This window comes from Bactrocera neohumeralis, chromosome 2 (assembly GCF_024586455.1).
Source record: "Bactrocera neohumeralis isolate Rockhampton chromosome 2, APGP_CSIRO_Bneo_wtdbg2-racon-allhic-juicebox.fasta_v2, whole genome shotgun sequence".
NCBI classification, from domain to species: Eukaryota; Metazoa; Arthropoda; class Insecta; order Diptera; family Tephritidae; genus Bactrocera; species Bactrocera neohumeralis.
This window is the reverse complement of record NC_065919.1, coordinates 14,438,459-14,459,191: the sequence shown is the minus strand read 5'-3', so window position 1 is coordinate 14,459,191 and position 20,733 is coordinate 14,438,459. Positions and strand designations below refer to the sequence as shown.

General features: G+C 36.2%; 2 protein-coding genes across 4 annotated transcripts in view; one reads left to right on the top strand and one right to left on the bottom strand.

Moving 5' to 3' along the window:
* The window catches only part of LOC126767882 (5'-AMP-activated protein kinase subunit gamma-1), a 236,166-nt gene that overhangs the window by 174,682 nt on the left and 40,751 nt on the right, over window positions 1–20,733 (bottom strand). The window lies entirely within an intron of this gene.
* Window positions 18,392–20,596, top strand: LOC126767883 (leucine-rich repeat-containing protein 15). 2 transcript variants are annotated; one of them, XM_050485594.1, is made up of 2 exons: window positions 18,392–18,884; window positions 18,921–20,596. In XM_050485594.1, the coding sequence occupies exons 1-2, from the start codon at window positions 18,612–18,614 to the stop codon at window positions 20,478–20,480; spliced, it is 1,833 nt and encodes a 610-aa protein (XP_050341551.1). In that variant the 5' UTR covers window positions 18,392–18,611; the 3' UTR covers window positions 20,481–20,596. The 2 variants fall into 2 exon arrangements, with proteins under 2 accessions (XP_050341551.1, XP_050341550.1); XM_050485593.1 differs by having other exon boundaries at window positions 18,392–20,596.

Here is a 20,733-nt window from a genome sequence, read left to right as displayed (position 1 = left end):
AAACAGTCCTCGTACTCGCTACTGGGCTCCCACGTCACTCGGACGGAGTAGGCAATTGAGAAGTAAACTTCTCTCTCGACGGACAAAAGCCAAACTCTATAAGTCACTCATTATTCCCGTCCTGCTATATGATGCAGAGACTTGGACGATGACAACCTCTGATGAGTCGACATTACGAGTTTTCGAGAGAAAAGGTTCTGCGGAAGATTTGTGATATTTTACGCATTGGCCACGACGAATATCGCATTCGATGGAACGATGAGCTGTATGAAATATACGACGACGTTGACATAGTTCAGCGTACTAAGAGACAGCGGCTACGCTGGCTAGGTCATGTCGTTCGAATGAACGAAAACACTTCAGCTCTGAAAGTATTCGACGAGGTATCCGCCGTGGGAAGCAGAGGAAGAGGAAGACCTACACTCCGATGGATAGATCAGGTGGAGAAGGACCTGACTTCGCTTGGAATCTTCAATTGGCGCCACATTGCGAAAAGCAGAAACGACTGGCGCGCTGTTAACTCGACTATAACCGCGAAAGCAGTGTTTACGCCAGTAAAGAAGAAGAATTCGCCTGAATTTAAGCTTGGTTGTCTACTAGACTAGCATTTAAGGAGCACTTTAAGTGAGAACAACCTCCGCTCCCACTTTCTTCGTAATTGTGGAATAAGGCAATTCTTCAAACCACGAATCTTGACTTATTTCAGAGATTTTTAGTTCTGTAAAGCGCAACTTTTCGCTGTTTGAGCTTCAGATTTGCATCCAGCCGAAAACGTTTTCACCACAAATGAGTAGCTTTTTGTGGAGAAAAGGAGAGAAATTTCTGGTTCAATCCGAAATTAGCCACCTCAGCAGTACCGTTGCATAATCCCCACTTTATAAAACATCTATACATCACCAGTTATTTAAATAACAAAGGCACCACATATAGGCGTATTTTTTCATTAGTTTTTACTTAATAGCAACAATTTGCATATGAAGTGCCATAAAATTACATGTGATCTTAATTACAAAAAAAAAAACTTTTTTTTTGTTTTGTAATGTGTGGATAATCTCGCTTTGATCTTTCTCTTGATTTATGCACTGTGTGTTTTCTTTTGACTTGAATGATGTCAGCTTTCTTTCATTGTTGCCATGTAATTTGTCGTGTTTTTCGTTGGTTTCGTTCATTTCTTTTTAAGCAAGCGAAACGATTCTTGGCGAACGTGTTATATTTTGAATGAAAATTTAAATGACAGCTCATTTGCAGGTGTTTAGTGACAACGCAAACGGGAACAAATACTAAAAAGGAACACGAAATGCAGATTGAATGTATTTAGATTGTGGCAATTAAAAAACACGATAAGAACACCACCCCTTTAAGTTAAAAATATCGAGTTTTTATAAATTAATGGAGGTGACAAAATTTCTTCAAACTATTTTCGGTTTCAACGAACTTCGAAAATTTCAAAAATATCAGTACATTTATTCTTCGGTATCGAGTTCCAACTTGACAATATCACCTTCCAAAATATAAACCTAATAAATGTTCTGTTTCTCCGAAATTCGAAAATTGCAAAAGTATCATTTCAATTATTCTACTTTTCATAAATCCATAATGGAAAATATTTTGCCTAAAAATCGTATATTTCATATTCCAGTTCCAACTAATAAATTTTCTACTGGGTCGCTGCGAATTCTATACCTATACATATACATTAGGACAAAAAAGCACCCGGAAATCGGAATTACATTCTAAAAGATGTATTTTGCGAAATTGGTAGAACTGGCGCGATCTGTCGAACAGGTTGTTTATAGCACTACGAGTGGTATAAAGTCTTCAAAGACGGTCGAGAGATCGTTGAAGACATACCTAGTTCTGTACGACTTCGACCGCTTCCGCTGATGCAAATATTAAAAAAGTGGATAATTTAGTGCTCGAAAATCGTAAGGCAAGTGTAAGAAAGTTGGCACAGGAGCTCGACATCTATCGCGAGTCCACTCGAATGAGTTTGGTGGATATTTTGGGTATGAAACGCGTTCTTGTTCGACTCGACCCGATAAATATGGGACATGCTTGATCATGTGAATTCCGAGTCCACTTTCATAGAGAGTATTATGACTGAAGATGAGACATGAGCTTATGAGTTTGACATAAAAAGAAGTCAACAATCATTGGAGTGGAGGGGGGAAAAAAGAGCCGAAACCAAAAAAACACGCCAAAGTCGCTCAAGATGATGTTCATTGTTTTCTTTTTCGATATTTGTGGTTTGGTGCATCATGAATTTGTTCGGGAGGGACAGACGGCCAATAAGGAGTTATATTTGGCCGTATTGAGGCGTTTGCGTGAGGACATCCGTCGAAATTGGCCGGAATAGTGGAAGAAAAAATACGATGATAATGCACCATCGCTTTGAGCTACGATTGTGAGCGAATTTAAAGCCATAAATACAATGAATACTATCGACAAGCCACTGTATTGACCAGATTTGGTTCCGTGTGACTTTTTCTTGTTCCCCACACTGAAATTGCCGCTCCGTGGAACCCGTTTTCAGTCGATCTAAGAGATAAAACAAAATTCGCTGAAGGAGCTGAAGGCCATCCCAAAAAGTGCTTATGAAAAGTGTATCGAGGACTAGAAAAATCGTTAGCACAAATGTATTACATCTGGTGGGGATTACTTTGGTGGCGGCAATATGAATATTAATGAATAATTAAATATTTTGCTTTTTATTTACAATTTTCGGGTACTTTTTTGTCACAATGTACATATATTTAGCTTGAAACATCGTGCATGCATGTAATTCTTTTCATGGCAAAAAATTTCATTTTCTCTACGTGAATTTCAGCTTTTACATTTTTCAATTAGCTCTAAGAATTTCCTTACCTCTCATGGCGTCTATAAATAACTTGGCATAAGTCAAGTGTGACAAATTTCTAGTATTCAATGAAAGTGAAAAGGCGAACAGAGAATGAAATTTGAATTTGACGCAGCTGTAGATTTTGTTTTGGTGCTGTTACAATAATTTAGCTAATTTAGCTCGTATAGTATACCATATATGCAGGGATTACCAATAAAAGTAATATCATAAAAAAAACTCAATAACGGTACAAGGTTATTCGACTTTTTTTAAATATATTATTTAACGACTTTTTGCTTTTCTTAATTATTTAAGTAAGTGCTGGCTCACACCATTCCGGAGAAATAAGTGCCATATATTTTCTTTCAAAATATAATCCAATTTAATTTTAAAATATCAACGAATTCCAAACAAAAATATTAAGTTAGAATTATATATATTAAAAAATATATATATTTTTTTTTTTTGTAACCGAATGTGAATAATTTTGTTAAATAAGTTATATGTCTTCGATATTTTGTTTAAAATCGCCTAAATGTATGCTAAATATTAATTTTTTTAAATTTATTATTGAAATTCTCTAAACATTTTGTTGCCTATATTTAAGAGTGGCAGCATAAAGCTTCTTAAAATTAAATGTAAGCTAAATAAAATTTCAATAATTCAAAAATTGACTGAAATTTATGCCTCTACACTATAATACCCCCTTAACATATGCATTTTTTTTAAAAGTTACTATTTTTAACAAAGGGTAAATTTTCGTTGATTTAATAAACAAAAATTGTCAACATAAAACTATGCCAAATCTAAGGGACAAAGGAATAAGAAGAAGATAATACTTATCAAGAATTTTGTGACTTTGCTTAGAAAGAGGTCATAAAGACTTTTTCCAAGAGTGGGAGGAGACGCGAGAAGTAGTACGACAAATTGCAAAAATATCTCTTAAGGGGTCAGTAGGGTAATCTGGCCTGTTTTTTTGACATTTTTTTCATTGAAGTTTTTATTCTACAATAGAACTTTTTCCACATATGTATCATGAGGTACATCGTGGAGTGTATAAACAAAATTTTTCGGAATTTTTTGATGACATCTGTCGGAGAAATGGCTGGGTGAATGAGAAGCGTTTTTTCACTGGCGTACACGATTTTTCATGTTTGGATCATCTGAAACACAAAAATCCAATTTATTCTTAAGTGAATGGTTATCGTCCCTACTAGAATCTGGAAAAGTGTTGATAAATAAAAAAGTAATTAACTTTCTTTTTTGAATTTTTCCCATGTTTTTTTACATAAGTTTTGTCATAACATTGTCAATAAATTAGAAAAAATTTTGAATCTAGTAGGGACGATAGCCAGGCGTTTTGTGAACATTTAAAAAAAAATAAGCAAATCGGTTGAGTAGTTCGACCGGAATCATGTCCGCCAGTTTAAAAAAGTGTGTTTTGAGAAAAACGCGTTTAAAGTTTGAGGTGTGCACTCCGAGCGCTCCGGATGTCGAGCGGTATAATTATTTTTGGTCCTTTTGGAAGCCTTCCAATGGTAAAGTGGGTGTCTACATTAATTCTAAGGGTATAAGAGAACAGAAAATGCAAAAAAAAAAATTTTAAAGATTACCCTACTGACCCCTTAACCACTTATTATATATTTTTAAGCAGTGGACAGCAGAACAACAAAACAAAAAACTATTTAAGTGCACAAAATAAATATTTCGACGAAAATGTTTTCACGCCAAATTTAATTTAAAAAGTCTTACTATTTTCAGCCCACAGTAGTACAGGGTGGGCCAAAAGAAACCAAGGGGTGTAAAAGTTTAACAACTTTTTCGTTTATTAATTTTTTTTTATTGAAATTAAATGGAGAGCGGTATCGGTTTATGATAGAAAATTTTTTACGTCCTGTTCTTGAAAACAGACCTGGTATGTGGTTTCAGCAGGACGAAGCTTCTGCCCATACTGCCCGAGACACAATGGCACTTTTAAGTAAAATTTTTGGAGGGCGAATAATTTTCAGAAATTCGGAAATTATTTGGCCAGCGCGATCGCCAGATTTGACAGCACCCGACTATTTTCTTTGGGGTTATTTGAAGGAGCGAGTGTATGTGAACAAGCCAGAGACAATCCTTGAACTCAAGGCAAACATTGGTGCAGAAATTCGAACGCTACAGCCACAGGTTTTGAAAGATGTTATGGAAAATGCTCTAAAAAGAGACATCATTTTTCATACTTAGTGTAAAAAAATTTCCCTTTTGTATATTATATAATCTGAAAGAAAAAATAAAAAAAAATTAATAAACGAAAAAGTTATTAAACTTTTACACCCCTTGGTTTCTTTTGGTCCACCCTGTACATATGTATGTACATTACATACATTTACATCTATATAAACATAATGGTCGAATTCATTATTTTGGACATTATAGCCTAAACCACATACACATACATATATGTAATCATTTATGTATTCCACTCCATATATACGTATACATATGTAAATGTATATATGTTTGCGTCTGTCTTTAGTGATTTTAGTTATTTCAATCTCTGCATCTGTCTGCTTTTGCTCCGTTGCTGCCGCCAACTTGTCTGTTACGATTCGACCACAAAATAAAATACCACACAAACACAAATGCAAAGTTGCTTAGTGTTGATTTGCTATTTTCATAGTTCAAAAATGCTTACTATGAAAACAAGACATAAAACAAAAATCAAAATTAATATATGTATGTACTATGTATATGCATGGCAAAGTGTAAAGTCCATTATAGCAGATGTAGGTAAATATATATATATGTCAATGTATTTCTTTATAGTACAAATTACGGTTTCAGTTTTTCATTTTACTGTCGCAAGTTTAGCTGGTCACCATGTGATGATTGTTATTTGCGGTAAATGTAGTGTTTGTGGTTGCACAAAGTGATTTAATTACAGTTGAAATCAAAGATAACTGTTGTGTTGAAAGCGATTGGTGGAATTGTTGTAATTTTTGATAAATTCTAATACAAATGCTGTATGTATATACGAATACAGAACAGTTAACTTGATAAATCAAGTGAAAATGGCGGTATATTCGCGATAGTAAATTACTACTTTGAGGTTAAGCTATGCGATTTTAGAGAGGGAAAAATTTAGACAACAATTACGCCATGAAACTGTACGGGTCGATAATTTTTTACCGTTTCCAATTTTTTAAAAATTGTAAGAATATAAAAAATAGTAAAAATTTTAGAATATGGGTAGTTCCAGACGTAGACTAGTTCTTAAGGAAAATTCTCTAAAAATTGCAGTTCAATATGTCCTATAGAACCTGAGAAATTGCTTCTAGGAAACACTTATACTAAAAACAATAGATTCTTTTTTTATTTCCAGGCTATAATAACCTCACCTGAGAAAAAATACGTTACTATATATCGAGGAAGCATACCGAGTCTCACATAAATCTGCTAAGACAACTAATTTCTATACCGATACTAAGCATGTATGACTGAAGAAAAGAGAGCTAAGCTGGTTCACAAATAGTCGCGCGAAAGCCAGACAATACAGAAGGAAATGATGAGCTGATTTTACCCCATTATCTACAATTCGAAGACCTACTTCGTAGTGGGATTTCTTTGATTAAACTTCAAATCATTTAGATAAATGAATAAATCTCATTAAAAAATAATTTCTTGCAGACTAAAAGATTAATTTCATATGATTATGTACGTGTTCGGTTCCGCAATTATCTTCGACATTAATGAACTAGCATGCTTATAAAATATATGTACATCCAAGGTAATCCAAGTAGAGGTACATACTTTTTTCAATAGAGTTTTGTTGACAGATCACGAGTGAGTGGTGTCAAGCTGTCATGTTATTATTGTTCAATATTGTTTGGCATTCACCTTCCGTAAAGAATGTGTTTCCCGCACTTCGCTCAACTTGTGGTCAACATAATCTTCCTACTTTGCGGACTATTCGCAACAGCATCACCCATCTTGAGACCCAGCATTCATTATTGGATAATACTCGACCGAATAGACCACGTACAGCTCACAGTGAAGAAAATATAACAGCCGTAGATGAGAGTGCACACGAAGATCGTGGAGAGTCGATTCGACGCCGCTCGCAGCAACTCGGATTGACAAATGGAACGACTTGGCGTATTTTACGTCGAGATCTTAAATTAAAAACATACAAAATACAGCGACATCGGTTCGCACCATGGGATCTTGAAAAGTTTCAAGAAGATTCGACATTTTCGAGCCAAATTTTGTTCAGCGATGAGGCCCATTTCTGGCCTATTTCTGGATACGTACTAAACAAGCAAAATTGTCGCATTTGGGACGAAGAGCTACCTGAAGTGATTAAAGTGCTGCCTTTTCTTCCAGAAAAAACAATGGTTTGGTATGGTTTGTGGGCCGGTGGAATCATCGGTCTATGTTTCTTCAAAAATGATGCCGGTGAGAACGTGACGACCGTTATCGCGTCATGATAACCGACTATTTGATGCCTGAAATTGAAGCTAGTTGTCTTGATGACATTTCGTTTCAACAAGACGGTGCCACTTCGCACACATCGCATCAATCAATGGATTCATTAAGAGAACCCTCGCTGAGCAGATAATTTCACGTTTAAGGCCGGTCGATTGGTTACCAAGATCGTGTGATACCACACCGTCAGACTTTTGCTGATCTGTCCAAGGTCTTGGCGGACAATCTCGCTTCGGTTCAAGCCTTGGAGCAAAGCATCACGCATGTCATTCGCCAATTACCAGTCGAAATGCTCGAACGAGTCATCGAAAATTGGACTCAACGGATGGACCATCTGAGAAGTAGTTGTGGCCAACATTTGAAAGAGATAATCTTCAAAAAGTAAATATCGAAGAATGTTCTTTCGTATGATAATAAACATTCCCCACACAATTTGAAGTTTCGTTATTTTTTTCTTTAAAAAAGTAGAAACCCTTTATATAATTTTTACTTCATTACGACACCTCAAGTTTGTTGCTGTAAACATACAATGTCATCGATAATAAACGGTGCAATAGCAAAAGCAATAAAAAAAAACTAAGTAAAAGAAACAACATTAATTGAGGAAATCATTTTCTAATAATGCTTCTGCAAAAGCGCTTGGCCATCCAACCAGCCATTCATTCGCGAACGCGTGTTACGTAGAGTACGAAATGCGAATGGTTTGTGTCCATTACTGACGCCACTTAAGCTATTTCTTGGTATCAACATTGTTGCAACTAAATAAACACATACATATATACTTATAAAGCATTCGTTTTTATTAATCGTACACCTGCCAGCTCAAGTGGACGCCGCCAACGGTCTGGCAGCGCTCGCTTCCATTGCCATACGGATGCGTCATCATTATATAAAGTTCGCCCAGGCGGTTTGTTTATTTATTACAGTGGATAATGGCAGCCATTGTAATGCCAACGAATAAGCGCTCCGGCGGAAAGCAACAATTACAATTCACGCTATTATTTTTCGCAGCTTTTTTCTTAGTAAAACTTGGTATGAAGTTAATGCAAGGTGCTTGGAAGTACAAAGCCAAACTTTAAACGCGTTTTTCTCAAAATGGTATTTTCAAAGTCGGTGACGAACCAAACGGCAAAACCGATTAGTCTCAAATAATAACAGGAGTTTCTTCAATATATAGTAATTAAGCGAAGATTTTTTCTCACCGATATTTTTTGTTTTTATAAACAAATTTAACAACGAAATTTTGGTCAAAAATTAATTTTTTTTTAGAGAAACCGCCATTTTGTTATAAAATTTTATTTGGTTATTCCTTCGATTCGGTTTACTAGATTTAACATTGTTTTAATGAAATCTGTTTGTTTTTTTTAATTTCAGAGGATCCAGTTCAAAGATATAGTGGTCGGAGGTCAGCTGTAGTTTCTTCGCAAATAAATAGTTTTACTAATACTATGTCCTAAAATACAGTTAAAAGATACCAGAATAAGTGTACACATTTTTGGATCAATAAAATTAAAAGTTTTCTTAGAAAAAAATTCTGGAAATTTCTCTTTTTTTTGGCCTTTTAACTGTATATAACCTCTTACGCATTTTTGGGTGCAAATAGGCATTGCTGGTGCGAGAAATGTAGAAATAAGACAGTCAGAAGTAAGCAGCAAACAAAAATTAGTAATGCGTCTAGTTTTATAGGAAAGGATGCCGAATACACAAAATTGTCTCGATAAAAAGTCCAGTTGATTGGAGCTAAATGGTTTTGAGCAGCCTAATGTTTTCAACTAATACATTACTAGCCCGATCTGGAAGCTAGAACTCACAAGCACATTTTCTTAAAAATAAGGTTTGAAAAAATTCCAAATCTCTACTAAGCAGCTTATTGTTTAAGACCAATACAAAGTTACGTCCAATGGTTTTTTCTATATTCCCTCGATGTTATATTGACCACCGAGCGGAGATATTTTTAATCCATACCATTTTAATCATAACAAAAAGTATTGTCATACCAGCCTGAGCACAGTTTGCCATTGTTCAACAATAAGCTGGAAAGTCTATATAGTACATATATATATCATTTTGGAATCGTGAAGTGGTAGTGAATTTATTATACCACTCGGGAAACTAAAGTTTACGAAGCAAGTGAAGGGAAAGTCCAAGCCGATTGAACTCCTCTCGACTAAAAGTGAAAAATATTTAACAACGCGATCTAGACGATGTTTTTACAAATAATACAAAGGTAAAGTTGACTTGTAAAAAAAACAAAAACAGCGTCGACAACAATTTTGTGCTGTCGGACAGATATATTTTAAATTTGCAGTAAGAGCGATGCCATTTGACAAAACGGATAAAGTGGAAAAAATTAGTGAAGTGAACGTTTCGAAGTTACGAGAGGTTAGATTAAAGGATCACAGCAAAATATTTTCATGGCTGTAATACGGCGGGGCCCACGGATTGCCTGCCGATATATTCAAATACGGCGGCGAAGAACTGATAAGGAGCATGTATCAGCTTCTTTGCAGAATATGGTCGGAGGAATGCATGCCCGACAATTCGAATTTAAGTGTGCTCTACCCAATCCACAAAAAGAGACCCCACAATTTGCGTCAGTTACTAAAACATCGCATATAATGTTCTATCGTCAACAAACTGATTGGATCTTATCAATGTGGCTTCACCATGCGCCAAATCTTGGAAAAAATCCGTGAAAAGAGAATCGGTACGCACCACCTCTACGTAGAATTCAAAGCTGCTTTTGACAGCACGAAAAGGAGCTGCCTTTATGACGCTATGTCTGAATTTGGTATCCCCGCAAATATAATACGGCTGTGTAAACTGACGTTGAGCAATATTAAAAGCTCCCTCAGCATCGGTAAAGACTTTTCCGATTCGATGTCAAATAAGGTTTCCGACAAGGCGACTCCCTATCGTGCGACTTCACCAACTTTACTGTTATTTAAGCAGTTTCGGGAAAAACGCGTTTAAAGTTTTAAGCGGCTATATAGTATAGCAGTTACTTGGATTAACTTGCGCATTTGGGACAATCTTTTCGAGTTGTTATAGAATTAAATAAGATTAAAAAAAAAAACATTTTTGAAACCCTGAAAGCCATGAAACCACTGAATCCAAAATTTGTAGGAAAAACTTTAATGCCGATAACTTTCTAGATACTATTAGGCCCATATAGTATAGCATTTCTGTTTCTTGTACACAGTTTTACTACCAATACTTGTCAAAATGTTGCACTGTCCTACAAAAATTTATTTGATTAGCAACTTTCCCTTATTACATACCCTTTCAGCACTAGACCAGACGATCCGCTCGAGCAAAAGTTAATGACATTTTAGTTTATTTATTTGTTTTTTCCAACATACGCTATATCATGTTGCCGATTTTACCAGTTAATAGTGTTTGAATGAATGAAGTTGTATGCTACATTTTGCAGCTACAAACAACGCTTGGCATACTTGATTGTTTAGACAAGTTCTCAGGTCGCCGTGCCGCCAGCCAATACCTTTCCATTTTTTAACTCAATTGTTGCTGTCAACAAGTATTTAGCTGCTTACCGGCAATTGCCAGTTTGTATGTATGAGCATGTATGTACATATGTAATTACAAGTGTGGCGGCTTGTTAGTCGCTTAGTTCCTGCCCTTGTTGCCAGCTGCCTTTCAATTTTGTCAATATTGCACATTTACAAATTGACTATAAAATGGACGTCAATTGATTGTAATTGAGCGAGAGCAAATGCAGAACATATCAGCCGGATATGTATGGATTTCGAATGGAAAATTTTTCAAAATAAACTTTTTTGCAGAATAATTATTTTGTTGATTTTGATAATTTGGAAAATTTTCAATGATTTTTGGAAAATATTGTATTTAATGCTATTTACTTTTATTATTATTATTATTATTTTTTCAGTGTTGACTTAAACACATTTCCCGCAGTAATCATTTGCTTAAGTCATCATTAAGTATTTATCACTTTAACACCCGTCAAGTGAATACCCCTACTTTTATGTGTGCATACGTAAGTAAGTAATGCCTAGAATCATATATAATATATGAAATTGTTCCGTCACGTTTGTCATGTGACACAAACACACAACATAAACTGCCGCAAATTCATCAGACAACCTAACAATTGAGTTAACTTGTGTCATGTCAATGGGCCTTAATCATAAAATTACTCGGACAAAGCAAAACTATTAAGGAAAATCTGATTTAAATTGAATTGCTTAAGTTGTCGGTTAGTTAAAGATAAACGGCGTTAGCTGTGTGGGAGGGTATGTAAAGAATTCGTTGAAATGTGTCAGCCGCATTATAGCAAAGGCTCCTCATCTTCTTTACTGGCCTAGGCACCGATCTCGCGGTTATAGCCGAGCCGATCACAGCGCGCCAGTCGTTTCTTCTTTTTGTTATTCAGCGCCAATTTAAGATACCAAGTGCAGCCAGCTCCTTCTCCACCTGGTGTTTCCAGCGGAGTGGAGGTCTTTCTCTTCCTCTACTTCCACCGGCGGATATGGAATCGAATACTTTCAGAGCTGTAGTGTTGACTTACATCCGGATAACTTGACCTAGCCAGCGCAGCTGCTGCCTCTTGATTCGTTGAACTATGTCAATGTCGCCGTATATCTCGTACAACTCATTGTGCCTTCGACAGCGGTACTCACCGTTGTCAATGCGCAAAGGACCATAAATCTTCCGCAAACCCTTTCTGGCGAACACTTCTAAACCGACTCAACAGATGTTGTCATCGTCCATGTCTCCGCACCATATAGCAGGACGTGAATGATGAGTGACTTGTAGAGTTTGGTCTTTGTTCGTCGAGAGATGACTTTACTTTTCAATTGCCTAATTAGTCCAAAGTAGCACTTGTTGGCAAGAGAGATTCTGCGTTGGATTTCTAGGCTGATATTGTTGTTAGTGTTGGTGTTGGTTCTCAGATAGACGAAATCATCTACGACTTCAAAGTAACGACTGCCAACAGTGAAGTGGGAGTCAAGTCGCGAGTGCGAAGACTGTTTGTTTGATCTTCATACAGACAGGAGATATTTCGCCTTGTCCTCGTTCACAACTAGATCCATACGCTTCGCTTCCTTATCCTGTCTGGAGAAAGCAGAACTAGTGGCGCGGATGTTGAGGCCAATGATATCAATATCATCGGCGTTCGCCAGCAGCTATACACTCGTATAGAAGATTGTACTTTTTCTACTCAGCTCCGCAGCTCGTATTATTTTCTCCAGCAATAGATTGAAGAAGTAACTCGATAGGGAGTCTTCTTGTCTGAAACCTTATCTTATCTTCTTATCGAACGGTCCGGAGATGTTTTACTCAATGCTGACACAGCCGTATTAACAAAGGCTCTCTAGACATATCTATAATGATATGTACTATATGTATATAATATAATTATGAATGAACTGAAAGCTTTAATACATTAAAAATTATGTGAATCCACAAAAAACATGGACAAAAATTCAAGCGACAATCATGCTTTGCTTTCGAGAAACTAATTAATGCATTCGAATGCTTCTGTAGTGCCATGAATTTATTTACATTCCACTCGAGACGAATCAATTGAATCAAAATAATTTTTCTTAAATGAAATTAAATTGAATATTTATTGATTTTTATAACATTTGTATGTATATAAATATATACAGATCTGTATATAACTATTTGCATATGTTTTAAGTATTAATTCATTGTTATTGTTTACCCTAAACGAAGTCATATGCCGTCTCAATTGATAAACAAATAAAAATGCGTGGAAACAAAATCGAATCAATAGATGGAGAATTTTTTGAATTTGTGAACAAACAGAAAATGGGTCAAGCGTATTAAAGAGTGATTATCAAAAAACGTAAATATTGTAACAAAAATTTTCCAGAAAATCGATAACACGAATTTTTTGAGGAGGAAACTATGTAATAACAGAGCTCTCGAGATCGATTAGAAGTGCCAAGAAACAAAAGTTGTTTAGGTAAAATCAAAACAATACTCTTAGAAAATAAGAGATACAAACAAATCATGTGAACTACATGGGAAGTCGTTGCTTCTCATTTACACTGAGGATCAGAGACTGTAGCAATACCGCCTTTACTAGGCTAAGCTAAACTTTTTTCTTGAACGGTTTCGACCCGAAACCTTTACTTCCATGTTCATATAACCACTTAAAGGATATGGCCAAGTTGAAGGGGGATTCTATGTATATAATAATATTTAATGAAATGTAATCTCAAAATCATGAATTTCTTTCGAAACTAGTTTCTAGTTAAAACGTGATTGCGTAGGCTAAGTATAGGGTATAGACTCGATACACCCACTTAGGCAGTCAATGAGAGTTGTACAATATTATAAGCTATCTAAATTACACTTTCGATCTTAACACGGCGTGGCTCACTAGCAATTAATACCTCTATTCATAAAAAACACAAGCTAATTGCACTTAGTGATGTGGGTAATTTATAGCTTTTAGCAACAGATAATAATACACCGTGAGTCACTTGTTGATTCTCGTGTAAATGATGGGGTATTTCCACAGCAGGTTTGTTCGAATACAATGTAATTGCACATCCCAAAACAAAAACAACGAAAGGTAACTGTTGAGCCTTTAAAAGCTAACAAATCTTTTTTGACTTAATTTCATTTGTGTACAATTAACAGCACATTTCAATGTTAGTCAGTTTTTTTAGTGAAACGTGTAGTATTTTTCGGACTTATCGCCGACAAGTGGCAAAACAAATTGTCAATCTTATCAGACACTCAGGCACTTTGGCAAATAGAACAAGTGCAATAAAAAAACAAAAAACAAACATATGTATATGCAAGTACGTGACACAAAAATGTGATACCCCATGCAAAATTACAAAATACTTAAAATCCCGAAAATTTCGAATTAAAAAAATGCGGTTTAAGATTAAAATCATCATATTAAGGTCATACTAGCGATTGTATTGCTGTCTATATGTCAATTCACAAGTTTGAAATGAGGTGTGCCAAAAATCCCGAATATATTTGGGTCCCGAAAATTTCGGGGTTCTCGGAATTTAAGTATTTCGGTTAAAATACTTTTTTTTTGTTATACATACATATATATTGGCAACAATATAGAATTTTCAGCATTTACAATGCTTTTAAAAATATATGACATGTAATATAACAGGTCGGCCTGACAGATAGATGGCGCTACTAGAATTAAATCCATATTTAGTTAGCTCTAATCCAATCTAAGGCCCAAGCATAAATTTGACAACTGTTGGATCATTAGTTTGTGAATTATGTCATTTTCAGTGAAGCAACTTTTGTTATTGTGAAAAAAATTGACAAAAAGGAATTTCTCGTGTTGATGAAATATTGCTTTTTAAAGGAAAAGAATACAGTTGAAGCAAAAACTTGACTTGATGACGAGTTTTTGGTCACTGCCCTAGGAAAATCAAGCATCAAGGATTGCTATGCTAAGTTTAGACGTGGTAAAATGAGCACTGAAAACGGTGAACGCAGTGGACGCCCAAAAGAGGTCTTTACCGACGAAAACATCTAAAAAGTCAACAAAATAATTTTGGATGACTGCGAAAGCGATATTGGCAATTTTTTGACTTTTTGTAAATCTAAGTTATTATTTGTAACTAAATTTCGCGATCCCGAAGTTGATCTCGAAAATTTCGGGATTGTAAAATTATTAAAAAAAAGTGTATATTGATTAAAAATGGCATTTATAATGTTTAAAAATTCTCCTATTTTATAATTTTCAAGCATTGAATTCACAGAAATTAAAAAAAGTATGTTCTTTTAGAGCCAATCGTGTTTACGACTTTTATCAGAACAAATTTTGTTTTTTTCCTTAGCTTTTTTGACAACAATTCATCAAGGTATTACAAAAGATTTGTCACAATGTTTTTTTTCAATGTTTTCTTAGTATTTTATAACTTTGCCTAACTTTCATTATCAGTTGCCATTATCGCTGATTTTTCATATATTTTTCGCATTCAAATCAGTTAAGTACCAGTTAAGTACAGTGTGAGTGACATTATATTTGCTGATTGATTATATTATATTGATATGTATATTTCCACACATCTACATATAAATTCATTAACGACTTCTATTTTCGTTTGATTTATTATCAGCATTGCATATTAAATTGGTTCAACTTTATTGTGAGCTTAAAAAATAATTCCCCCTCAAGTAGCTAAGGCGATAATACGAAGAAAGCATAATTTAACGCAATAACTATAATATTGAAGTGCAAACAATTTTTAAGTATAATTCTATAGTCTTATATTTAAATGTAAATATTTTTGAAATAAACTGAACTTTTAATTTCGTTTATGAGTAAAATAGTATTTGCAACGTATGTATGTATATAAAAAGTTTCGGTGTTTAGAGGTTTATTGTCGCGATAAATTTTCGGTGATTTGATTCTACCGAAGCTTGTGGAAGTTAAGTAATGAATTATAGAACACATTTACATATGTACATCCTGAACAAGCAGTTAATATATTTTTATTGGATGCATTTCTTCTAAAAAGGGATATACATGTTTATATAACTAATCTAGTGTAGATCGACATAACCAAACCCAAAAGTAAAGTCAAATAACTTGTCATAGTGGCACCAATTTTTTATTATTTTATTTAGGAGAGACTTAATTGTTTTGGAGATAAACTAGGCAATATGTTCGGGGAACTACTTGGCATTTCATCATGGAATGACTTCCACCTGAACGCCGTTTACAAATCGTTCATCGTCCCAAGCGACATCGCTTCTCTCTATGGGCTCTTGAAAAGGTACAGGAAGATCCGACGTTTTCGAGCCAAATTTTGTTCAGCGATGGAGCCCATTTCTGGCGCAATGGGTATGTAAACGACCCGCATTTGGGACGAAGAGCAGCTTGAAGAGATTGAAGAGCTGCTAATTTATCCTGAAAAAACAACGGTTTGGTGTGGTTTGTGGACCGGTAAAATCATGGTTCCATATTTCTTCAAATATGATGCCGGGGAGAAGGTAACCGTCAATGACGACTGTTATCACACCATTCTAACCAATTATTTGATGCCTGAATTTGAAGCTCGTGATCTCGACGACATTTGGTGTCAATAAGACGGCGCCCCTTCAATCAATCAATGGATTTATTGAGAGATTACTTCGGTGAGCATATAATTTCACGTTTTACGACGGTCGGTTATCCACCAAGATCATGTGATATCACACCGTTAGACTTTTTCTTGTGGGGATGTGCAAGGTCTAAAGTCTATGCGGACAATCCCGCTTCGATTCAGGCGTTGAAGCAAAATTCGGGTGATAGCTTATGCAGATGATGTTGCTTTTACGGTTAAAGGATTCCTGGATATCGTGTACGAACTTGTATTATTTACTAGAAGGTGAAAAGTCCGGGTTGTTTCTCTCGTTGGAGGGGTCTCGAACCACATCCTCGATAGAAAGGTTAATGTTAATTTTACATATACATATATATTGTTGTAACGACGGGGTCTTACTAAAAGTTATGCTTTTTGCTTTACGAAATCATAGTTAAAGCAATACTCGTATATAGTATATTTCTCTAGTAGAGAGTGCTCGCTAATTCCACACTCGATAATTAGCAAGAACGTGTTCAACGAGCGGTTCTTATTGGCATCAGTGTTACACTACGTACAGCACCAACGTTAGCACTTAATCCCATACTACATATTGCACCAGAGGACATAGTCGGCAGATACATCGCTGCGTCGATTACTATCAGACTTCGAGAAACTGCACACATTAAGGATTTCAGAAAGGCAAAATCCGAATTTCTCTCTCACTTCAACTGTATCGCTAATAACATGGACCACAGCTCGCTGGCAGTGAGCTCTAAGCTAGTCAAGAAGTGTATGACCGCGCTGTCTGGTTGCCCGGTCACAGCGGTATCGTCGGAAATTGAAAAGCCGGTAGGCTTGCAGGAAAAGGCACCTAGGTATACGCAAATTCCATCAGGATAGAACGAGCAGGGGTTCCATTGTCCTCGAATTGGTTCTATGGGCTTCGCGCAAGCGCAGCAAGCGTTGGGCAACAACCAGCACTTGTTAAAAAGTCTTCAGCTCTAAAGTAGAACGTAAAAGATTTCTTTAACTAATAATTCTCAGGAAGACGCACATCGCCGCAATGACTGGCGTTGAATAAGGAAGAACGAGATTTCGGGTAAATATCAAACCCAAATGAACAATTGCTCAAGTAATATATTGAATTTATATAAGAGAGAATTCCATTGAAAATGTTTGTAGAACAGAATGCTCTACAAAAGTTACTACAATGGCGCATTGCAATTGCAAAATAATATCAGATAAAGATCATCAGACTATACGGCAGCTAAATTTACTCAAGCGTAGCTATTTTAATCGCTTCACGGTTATTATCAGAGCAAATGTTATTAGAATTAGCTGCACAAACAACGGCTTGAACGCAAAAAGCTCTACGAGCGCTAGACGAAAGTATATAGCACAACAATATAAGCTATAAAAATACGGGCGATACTCGTGCCTCGGGCGGGAGCGTGTGATGTTTGGAAAGCGTTAGGCACACAATGCTAAATATTTCATATGATTTTCTATATAACTTGGTGCCAAAGTATATGAGAAAGTGTAGTACAAAACTTGTAAAAACCAGATAACCATAGAGTAAAGCACGAGAGCAATTTTCGTTTTAGGCGGAACAATGACAACAAATGCGAAAATAATACGAAGCCCTATTATTTATACGGAAAATATGCAAAAAAAAGGGAAAATAAATAAAAATGTATATATAGAAATATCAAAAAATCACAAATGCTGCGATGAGAACGGTAAAGGTCAGGTATAAATAAATACAAAGCCGAATGATGATCTATTGAGTGGCGGCACAACAACAAAACCAACAATTGTGTACAATTTGCAAATCATATTTTTTCATTATTCTGACAATTTTTTTACTTATAAAAGCGCAAAGCAAAAACAAATCATTTTAATAAAATATCATTGAAATGGAACATACAACACACACAATTATTTAGTGTACGGACACACACATTGAGCGGATCGGCGAAACTATAGCAAATTTTAGCACGAAATATATGATTGCATTAATGAGATCAGTCAAAAGCAGACTGTCGGCGAATACGGAGCAAATTGCTAAAATCGAAGAAAATTACAACACGACACACAAAGGCAACAAGGGCTGCGATATAAGAGCGCTTAGCGTCGCGCAAGTCGAATTTTTTGCACAAAATATATATACAAAGAACTAAAAAAAACAATAACATTCCAAATTAACGCAAATTTCAAGCGACGCTGCTCGAAACATGAATTTGAAACGCGAATACGCTCGCACGCTGCTATTTTTGGCACTGTTCGTATACGCGCCGAATGCCGCACAAAGCGTGGAATATGAAGACGCAGACTTCGACGCCGACACAATTGAAGACAACATAGAGCTGAGCCTGCAATCGTTCGAAACGGATGATAACACACCCACCAATGCTGCTGAGCCGACGACGACGACTACAATAAGCACGACACAACTCTCGAATAATTTTGGGGATACAAATAATTTTGAGGTTACAAACAATTTTGAGGTTACAAACAATTTTGAGGTTACAAACAATTTTGAGGACGCGCGACCACAACTGCGCAACATCGAGAGTATGGATGATAAATGTCTCGAGAGCTTTTGCTACAATTTTCACTACGGCAGACTGGATGAGGTGGCCTTCTTCGATATTAAAACCGAGGTACGTATTAATAAGGAGGGTACCACCTATGATATTGTGAATGCGCGCAACTACGATACGCTGATCTTTGAGAATTCGACATTTGCGCGCTTTCCGCTAAATCTCTTCTATGCGGTGAGCATTAAGGAGTTGGATATGCGTAACTGTTCCATAGAAGTGGTGACGTGGGAGTGCTTTCTAATGGCACAAAATCTACGCATACTATTACTCTCCAATAATCGCCTGCAAGTGATTACCGAGAGCACTTTCAAATACGCGAGCGATCTACAATATCTCTTTCTTGATTCGAATCGCTTGCTACAATTGGATAGCGATAGTTTTGACGGTTTGACGTCGTTGCGTTATTTGGATATGAGCAATAATCGCCTGACACAACTACCGAAGGGACTGTTCGATGAGCTGACCGCTTTGGAGGAATTACGTTTGGACAATAATCGCATACACACACTCAACAATCAACTCTTCACCAACAATGTGAATTTATTAATACTCTCGATGCGCGATAATCAGCTCAAGCATATTGATGACAACACTTTCCGACGTCAGTCAAAGTTTATTATTTTGGATATTGGAAATAATCGCGAATTGCGCACACTCGTATTGATGTTGCAATTGCAGAATTTGATCGCCGCCAATTGTGCGCTCACGCGTGTCAACATTTACGGTTATGTACGCAATGTCGATCTGAGCCACAATCACATACAAGAATTGTACTTTGCACAGCCGGAGATTTTAAAAACGTTGACACTGCGTAACAATTCGCTGGAACAGGTGGCTTCGCTGACGCGCGCTACCGAGCTGCAAGTACTCGACTTGTGTGACAATCCACAGTTGCGCACACTGCCGACGCCTTGGTTGGCCAGCGCTTTGAAACGTTTAAATCTCGGCAATTGCGGCTTGCAACAATTGCCCGTCGAGGTGATTGCTGCGCAGCCGGAATTGAGCTTTCTCAATGTCTCCTACAATCAGTTGCGCGAGATCAATCCGCAAAACTTCAAGTATCTGGAGAAATTGCGGAATTTCGATATACGCGGCAATGATTGGAACTGCTACAATTTGAACATACTTATGGATATGCTGCTGAAGCCGCAAAACATTGCTTACGGTCACGATGTGATGGACAGCGAATTTCCGGGTGAATATATCAACGATATTGCGTGTATGTATCGCATAGAGGACACAGAGGAAATGGAAGACGTCGGCACGGCGAGTAATGTTCAACCCAACGGTATTGCCAATGCTGTGGGTGCACTAGCACAGCTGCAAAAGCATCCCGAACAAGAGTTGGAGAGCCTTCGTAGGGAGCTTAAGGCTATTGTGGGCATTTATGAGCAAAAATTCGATCGTGTCTTTCAGCAGATCGAGGACTTGAATGCGCGTTTGCGTGCCTTTGAAAACATAAATGCCACGCTCTTTCAGCATGTTACGATCACGGTTTAAGTATACATTATCCCAATCTAAATTAAATGATTTTACATTAAAAGTTTTTTTTTTCAAAATATTTGTATGTTTGTGGTTTTAAATAAAAATTGAATGTGTTTAAGCAAAAACTCAAATGATCTTTGGAGTTTTTACTGTTGTTGTTCTTGGTTTAGCGTAAATATGTAACTTCGATTAGAATGTAAACTTTTTTTGTATATATGTATGCACAGTTAAATATATTTGAATTTTGCTAAATCAGTTTGTTTTCTTA

Bases quoted from the DNA above. Each gene is read 5' to 3' on its own strand.
- LOC126767883 (XM_050485593.1), top strand. From the start codon at position 18,612: ATGAATTTGAAACGCGAATACGCTCGCACGCTGCTATTTTTGGCACTG.